The sequence below is a fragment of the Apteryx rowi genome, unplaced genomic scaffold (genome assembly GCF_003343035.1).
Source record: "Apteryx rowi isolate R43461 unplaced genomic scaffold, aptRow1 scaffold_512, whole genome shotgun sequence".
In the NCBI taxonomy this organism is placed as follows: Eukaryota; Metazoa; Chordata; class Aves; order Apterygiformes; family Apterygidae; genus Apteryx; species Apteryx rowi.
Window position 1 is genome coordinate 650,025 of NW_020450775.1, and position 8,405 is coordinate 658,429.

The window sequence follows — 8,405 nt, forward strand, 5'->3', positions numbered from 1 at the left end:
AAAAAACCTAAAAAAAAAAAAACCCTCAAGTTTTGATCAGTTAGTATGTTCATATTGATTGAGGTCTGACCATGCTGGTTACCTTAAATTTGGATTTCAATTGTGTTCAGGCAGACCCATAAACAATTCCCTTGTGCAAATAAAAGCAGACTATACAGGAGATTCTTGTTCCTTTCGGGTGTAGTCTCTTATTGCAAAAGACTGAGCAGCAGGAATCCCTAAAAATATTTTGGGGTGTGTGCGTGCGTCTGTATTCAAAATATAACAGACGCTTTCAGTATACTGCACTATAACATGGAGTGTAAAAAGTCTTAACTGAAGAGAGTGTGCAGTAGTTCAACTTTAAAAGAAAATACAGAATATTGTTGTAGGGCTGCACTTTGACAGAGATGAGGTGTGCTCCCATTGCTTTCAGCAAAAGTCCCCCTCCAGAGTCATGTCGTCCAGAATTTCTTAACAGATTACATTTTTGTCGGTGTGAACTACTGTCATTTTAGAGAGTATAGAAGTGGAAAATAAGCCTAACATTTATTTTCTTTAAAACTGCCGAGGACAGTTCTACAGACTTGCTACTGTTTTGTTGTACCTTTGAATTCAGACTCTCTTAATACATATTTAATTCATAATACTGGCTTTTATTCAATATAAGCACAGGATGTTTTGGTTCATTATGTCTTTATGTTGTTTCGAAATGTGCTTCATAATGGATTTAAATTGGAGGCTAGTCTTCATAGTAAAGTTAAAAAGGATTACGTGTACTACAGTAATCTGTTTCTAGAAAAAAAATCTAAAAACATACTTTATTCTTGTATTGCTGTTGTCTACCAATTGCATATAACCCTGTTTAGTGAGGAGGAGGACTGTGCTGTGTACTGTTTGAGTGCAAGGCTTTTGCAAAGCGTCAGGTATTGTCGGTAGCAGATAATGTGCAGCTGTCTGGCTCTGTGAAATCCAAAAGATAAATTTGTCTTCTGAAGAAATGCTAGGGAAGCACTCCTAAGCGCATTTGGAATCAATTTTCTTTCTTCTTGAGGGAAAACTAGCCTGTGGGGTAAAGGTGGTTGTGATAGTATGAAAGCGGAATAAGGGCAGCAATACTAAAAGATGCAAATCTTGGCTTTTTGTCTATAACCAGAGTAAGCGTTACATAGCTAAGATAGGGAGTGCTCTTATCTACTCTGTCCTTGCAAAGATGAGCAGGCTGGCTTACTTTAACTCTCTTCATCATGATTTCTTATGGGAACTCAATGCTTACAGCTTGTTCAGGATGCAACAGCATGTATTTTCTTACTAGTTGAAGTAGTTTGTTTTTTTTTTCTTCTTCTCTTGCAACAGAGGGTCATTAGGCACTAAAATAACTTCATCTGACACAGGTTATGCAGACATTGGGCTTAATGTTTCTGACTGCTGTAGACAACTTAATTTCTTGGCCTTATTTTTGCTGTTTACCCCTCACTTCCTTTTATTAGAAAATGCTGCAAGAGTGTTTTTCATGTTTATTTTATATATTTGTTTACATATCATACAATATATACATTTTATATAAAAACTGCATAAAATTCTTACTGTGGTAAGTAAAGGTTGCTATAAACTTTGTCTACGTATTCTAGAACACAAATCATAACAAAGGTTGAGGAAGGATCTGAAGGATGAATTAGTTGCCACTTCAGTGTTCAGCAGCAGAATCGGCTTCTGCCTGTGTCATTCTAAGCAGATGCTGACTAAACCTCTGATGTTGCATTGCTAATTGCTGGAGAATCTGCACCTTCTCTAGGTGGTGTTTTCCAGAGCATAACTATTTTTGATCATTGGATTATTGTTCTTACTATCTAACCTCAATCTCCCTATTATGATTTAAGCCTGTTATTTCTTGCCTATGGTAGATGTAGAAAGCAATTTATTCTCTTCCTGTCTGCAGCAGCCCCTTGTATATCAGAATAACAGTCTTCCCTCAGTCTTGTCTCTCCTCTTATAGGGCAAATTGCTGTTTCTTAAAATGAATACTTTGGCCAAATACAGTCTTCTATGCTGTTCTTTCCTATTTAAACTGAGATTCTTGCTCCTTTTTATTGATACTGCATTACTGCAGTCAGCTGGCTCTGTTCTTAAAGAGGACCAAGGCACAAAGACCCTAAACACTAGATAGAGGACTAAGACGCTCTCCTCAAGTAAGTGTAGAATTGTAGTCTGTCCTTGGTTCTCCTTGACAGTTGTACCTTGTTTTGTCTCCAGCTTTTCATTCCTAAGCTCCCACCCTGTTCTTATATTCTCTCTTAATACACTGTTCTACTTCCATTATTCCTTTCTTGCACTTGAAGTCAATTTTGTAACTTTCTCCCCCTCCTAGTCCTTCTCTGTGTTCAAATCATGTAAGGAGCTCTTGCACTCCTCTCCCTGTACAGCTTCCCATAAGATCTTGCATGCTGGGTTTTTTTTTTGAGTTTATTGAAATCTGCATTCCTTGAAGTAATTTTTTTAAGTATTTGTTGGATTTCCCCTGTTTCCTTCCAAAGGACTGATAAAGTTTCTCATTTTGGCTTCTGTCCTCATTCTGTCAATTAGCTCTTCTGTAACGGTGGGCTCAAATCTAAATCTCCACATCTTCCTTTTAGCTGTATTCTTCTTCCTTTGTGGCTAACCTGTCACCAGTTTGTTCCAAGTTTGTTTGTACCCAAAGGACAAAATGCACTGCTTTCTCATGCGCCTTTTTGTTGGTAGTGGTTTGCTCCCCCNCCCCCCCCCCCCCCCTTTTCTCCACTTGAGTAGCACTTGCTGCTGGGGTGGTGCTGGGGTGCACCATTCCAGCTTTGAGAGCCCAGCGTTCCTGAAGTGAGCTTTATTTTCTGTGTTTTCAGGGAAGTGGGCTCTGGGAAGAATGTAAGAAACCTAGTTTTGGCACATTCTGGCTTCCGAATAAGTTGTTTTTTAGTATTTAAAGACAAAGTATGGCTGGTTTTGTGTGGGGTAGTGTTTTGTTCTGTACCAGGCAAGTTTTCCAAAGCTTGTTTACCGTAATTTATTTTGAACTGTACTGAATCTGGAACTCCTTCTTTCTCATGATAACACTGTTGATGTGTATTATACGCAACTATTATACCTCAGTTTTACATTTTTGGCAGCAGAAAATGAGCATGCTGCTCATAAGATGATTTGTTATCTTTAATGCTATACATAGCTTGGAAGAGATTTCCCAGTAACTTGAAATGTGCCCAGGCTGCAAGGGGAAAAAATTGAAAGTCTGAAAAACGTGGGATCTTCAGCCTGGGAGAATATGGGCTTCTTAATTGCAGTTTTGGAACTGCTGGAGATGGTGAACTGGCCACTGAAGTTCTAGGATATGTGGTACACATGCATGAAGGACAGCTCTGTGTAAGCTACATTGGGGTTGATGGGGATTAATAGTGCAGTGTCGCATGAATGTAACACCATGCCCAGTGCCAGTCCTTTGGAAGCAAGGCTGGCCGTGTGTAGAATGATGCCGGGTATTGCAGTACCTTGTTTAATCGAGCCAGAATTGCAGGGCTGTATGGCATGAAGGACCAGCAGGCTTATTAGCTCGGGCTCAGTGGTGGACCTGACAGCTGCTTGTGCACACCTACGTGCGTTTCTGCACTGTGTATCCCAGCGCTCCTGCTTTCTGCAGGTACAGCACTGCGCTGTGCGAACTCACTGCTGGAACCGTAGCAACGTGCACTCTTTGCTTGGAGCTGGGTCTAGGCTGAAAAACCAGCCGCAGCTCAAAGCCCTGTTGAGTGCTGTCCAGCAACTGCTTGCACTTAGCAGCAGATTTTCCATCTCAAAGCAGTTGTCCCCAGTGTATTAATCTGTCATTAGCAATAAAGGAGGAATCACATTTATGTGACTTTATCAAATGGTAAATTGTACTTTGACCGCAAAGCTAGTCTTTTTGTGCTGTTTCACCTCTGTTGTAGCATAAAAATCTGAAGAGGTAATAGCACTGGCTGTAGTGATATTTTTGAAATGAACTATCCAGCAAATGTAACACTTTAAACAATAGCTTTCTATACAGGAAAATTGGTTTTACAAACTGATAAAGTTGGAATAAGATAATGTGGTACAGAGTGCCACTAGCTTAGCTTGCTCTTCAAGTTGATGAGTTAGGTCCCTGACAGGGAAGGCTAGTATTTTTATTTAAAGCAGAGGTTGAAGGGGAGAACAGGTGCTCCATGGCTGCTGATAGTTGCCCTGTGTGTTTTACTCTCTTGCTGTGAGTCACATTTTGTCTGCAGAAGATCTGTGCAGATGTTGGACTTATCGGGGCAGCACCCCTTATGGAACAGCAATACCTAAGTGATCTGGTAAACTAGCCTACAAAGGTTTGGTATAAAGGAAGTTGCAAGACATACATGTTCTGTGTTTGTACAGTGCTCTGATGTTGAGTGTCTCATGAAGATCAGTTTTTTACCTTAATATTTCCAAAATCAGATTGAGAGAGTAAGGTTTTTCTAACTTCTCTATGCTTAGATTACATCTTTATGAATTTAATATTGACATAACCTTGAAATTCCAGCTTCATCTCTACAACCTGTTGTAGGTAATATTAAAAACATGTGCAAAATTTATATAACATCTATTAACTGCAGTAGTAGTGCTCAAACAATACTGAGAAACCACCATGTAAAACTTGATAAGCAAATACTAAGGCCTGATTCAGAGTACAGTGTAACTTCTTTGCCAGAGTTCCTTCTTTTCCTTAGGACAGCAGTTCAGGTAGGATCCTGGCATTTGGAAGAGGGGTCTTAAGTCTAACAGACTTTCGTAGGTCACATGCTTCTGTATAATTCAGTAAGTTCTGATTATTTAACACACCTGTTTCAAATACAGAAACAAGGTGCAGTTAATTTTCTTTCTTTCTTTTTTAAGGACAGCAAAGCTGATCTTCTTCAATAAAACGGAAGATGACATACTTTGGAGAAACCAGCTGGAGCAATTAGCTCTTAAAGATGAAAGGTATTTAAAAGTCTTGTGGAAAACAATTTGTATCATCCTAGTATACAGGAGAACAAGCTCTAGGACTTGGACTGTGTTATACAGCTATAGCAAAGTCAGATCTTGCTTCTGGAAACTTTTAGCTAGAATTTAACAAGAGACACGGGGAGTGGAAGGACATAAGGGTGTATTTATTGGTCACAGGTATATATCGGCAGGCTATGCCACTATATTCTGTAGGTCCCATAGGAAGACAGGAKTTTGACAAGATGTTTAATAGGTGTTTATTGGAGATGATATCTTAGATGAAAGTATAGCTAAGATTGGCTGAGAAGGTTTTCAAAGGTGAAGAAAATTAGCTGTAGCAATAGAAAATGCAAATATGCAAAGAGAAGTATAGAAGTGATAGACAAGGAGAGTGTACCTTTGAAGGAAAATTATGAATTTACAGAGGGGTCTTGATAAAGCCTGTTAGTTACCACTCAAGAAAATATTTATCTAGAAATTCAAAGTTTTAATTAAGCCTTTTACTTTCATTTTTACTTACTCCCTAATTGTTGCAATTTCTTCCTCTATTACAGTGTAATTATGTATTAAAATGCACTAGTGGACATGTAATGTTAATTTAATTTGGCAGGCCATAATTCTGTCAGGAGACACAGGAATTTAAGATTTAAGTATCCTTGCTTTCGTGATTACATAAATTGTCAATGTTTAGGTTTTTTGGAGGTGAAAAAGTTCCTTTTGTTTATGCTTATTTATTCTTAGCTGAAATTGTATGAACAAACTAATTTCATGTGTTTCTTCAAAACATCAAAGTGAAAAGTCAATATTATTTCATAATGCAGTGATGTGTGGCACCTTCAAAGCTTCATAGTCTAGACATTGTGCAGTATTACAGCATAAGCCATTTCTCCTTTTCAATATGAACCTCAAATACATGAGTGCTTGACTGCTTTTTTTGCTCAGTAACTACCCTGATAACAGGTCTTTGAAACCAGTTGCAGTTTTCTCAGTRATGAAATTGTACTGACATTTTCATAAATGTAGCTAAACGTTGTTTTGCTACTTATGTATCGAGTTACACCAATGTTGTATATGTGAATAATGTAAATGTGCTTTAGTATCTTAATTGGTACCAGCTGGATTTCTATTTCAGATGAAATATATAACTAAAAGATTTTTAAAATTTAAAGATTGAATTAACTAATTAAATACAGAATATTGGAGGTGATTTGGTTAGCTTGCCTGCTTGCTTGATGGGAAATACTAAATGTCTGTGAGGTCTTATACTGTGCCATGGGAGTAGAGCAGAACAAGAAAGTAGTCCTACGGAACGTCAGCATCACGGTCACTAATGTTGTATAGCAGATTTGAAATCTGGGGCAGTATTTCTGAAATATTTTTCTGCTTGCCAGGTTTGAGGTTCAGTTTGTTCTTTCAGAAGCAGCAAAGGACTGGATGGGTAAACAGGGGAGAATTTCTTCATCTCTCCTCTCTGGGTTTGTGAAAAGAAGCAGAAAAGACTCCAAAGTGCTTATTTGCATCTGTGGTCCAACACCTTTTACTGAACAAGGAGTACAGTGAGTTGGGTTTTTTTTAATTTCCTTATTCTCTGTTTATCATTTAATTTGAATGCCTAATCAGCTACAGTATTTCTGACTTCATGGTCTTTCTAAAATAGCCTTCAGTTTTCTGCTTTGTGAGAAAACTTTTCATTTTTAAAAACTGCATTTTCAAAAATACTTGACATGATCTTTTAGGACTGTACTTAGTATGTAGATACGTAAATATCAGCAATATGTGAATTTCATGAGCTCTAGTAAAAAAAAAWATATATATATTTCCAAGAGCATCTCTTTAACAATAACTTTTTTCAAGACTTTAAATGCTGCTTTTAGTGTTCAGAGAAAAGTTATAGGAAATAAGCTTTCTGTATTGATACTAGCTTGACAAACTGAATTATTAAAAGTAGAATTAGAAGCAGCTGCTTTATGAGAAGCAGTTCTGTTGATTTGTGTTAATGCATTTATATTCTTATTACATCTGTACCTCATACTTTTCTTATTTTATATGCCATATATTTAAAGATAAAAGGCCTTTAACTTTCTCTCATCCAGCTTCAAAATATTGAACCAATATGGACATCATTTCCATGCAGCTGACTTCAGTAGGGCTGCAGAAATGTATATAAAGGAGGGTGAAATTGGCCAATAATTATGTCACCCCGTGAGAAATCTGAGATAGTTAAAGTGATATTTCTAATTATTTTTAGAAATTGTTATAATATCCTAAAAGTTCGTGCAGTGCATATGAACTTCTGGTCATGAAATGTTTCCTAACTGTATTTGCAAAGCTAAATTTCATTGTGCATGTCTGAATAAAAGCAAGATGGCAGTGCTGAAGTTGTAGTACTTTAGCTATATTTGTGGTGGGTTTTGGTTTCCAAATACTAATAATACAAACTTTATTTCTGATTTTTTTCAGATATCTGAAGGATCTTGGATACTCCCAAGAAGAGATGCATGCTTTTACTGCGTAAAACAATATGAAGAGATCAATGTTTGTTTGTATAACTTGATCTTATTTATTTACCTTCATGAATTTATTTAAATGAGAAGTAATTTTTTAAGACTTGAAATTTCACTCTTGGTACCAAACTGTTTCTTGGAAGAAATATATCTTTGAAAAACAATTTTATACTGTGTTTTATCTTGTTTTTGTAAATATTTTTGCTAATACTTAAAATTCATCCAAGATATTAACTTATTGTATAGGTAAGCAAAAGTGTATAGTATACATTGTTACTTACATAATGTTGTTGACTCATGAGAATTTTGAAATTTATGATAAGCACTGATTTAGGTTTTGACTCAGAATGMTTATTATTTCTTACTGTAAAGTGTCTTAAGAGCAATACTGTCTGAATTTAAATATTGCACTGTAACTCAGGTAACGTTCTTTGTCAACTTAAATCTCTATTTGACTTGCAAGTGATCCAGATAAGTTCTTGGTTTTGTACACATTTTCAGAGAATAAAATTTAAAAGAACCTTTGGTAAAATACTAAATTTACATCAAATAATAAAAAATAATAATTTTACATTAATTATATGCATTTTAGTACATTTTCTGTATTTTCAGTTTATAATGTGATACAGAAGAGTTTCCACAAGCTTAGGACAGCAACTGAGAACTTGGAATAGAGGCACAGAGTCTTGGTCTCCCAGTGAACTTCCTATGTGGCCTTGTTGATATCAGGCATTTCCTCGTCATGAGCTGTTCGGAGGGTAAAAGCATGACAGTTTATAGCCTGCAGATGCCATGGTAGGGACCTAAAAATATTGTGACAGGTTGCGGTAGTATTAAATAATGTTACTTGAATCTGTGTTTTTTCACCCCATTATTAAAAGTATGTTATCATAAAACTGTAATTTGCTATCACATAATAGTTTG

At 36.5% G+C, this 8,405-nt stretch overlaps 1 protein-coding gene across 6 annotated transcripts in view; it reads left to right on the forward strand.

The window, feature by feature from the left end:
- LOC112972964 (cytochrome b5 reductase 4) overlaps positions 1 to 8,013 on the forward strand; it is a 35,677-nt gene extending 27,664 nt beyond the window's left edge. For 5 of the 6 annotated variants that reach the window (XM_026080239.1, XM_026080242.1, XM_026080241.1 and 2 more), the window contains 3 exons: positions 4,885 to 4,971; positions 6,369 to 6,533; positions 7,438 to 8,013. In XM_026080239.1, the coding sequence (XP_025936024.1) occupies positions 4,885 to 4,971; positions 6,369 to 6,533; positions 7,438 to 7,492 (307 nt within the window). In that variant the 3' untranslated portion in view covers positions 7,493 to 8,013. Of the gene's footprint in view, positions 1 to 4,884; positions 4,972 to 6,368; positions 6,534 to 7,437 lie in introns of those variants that run through there. The other variant, XM_026080244.1, reaches the window with a different exon arrangement.
- The last annotated feature ends 392 nt before the right edge of the window (positions 8,014 to 8,405 follow it).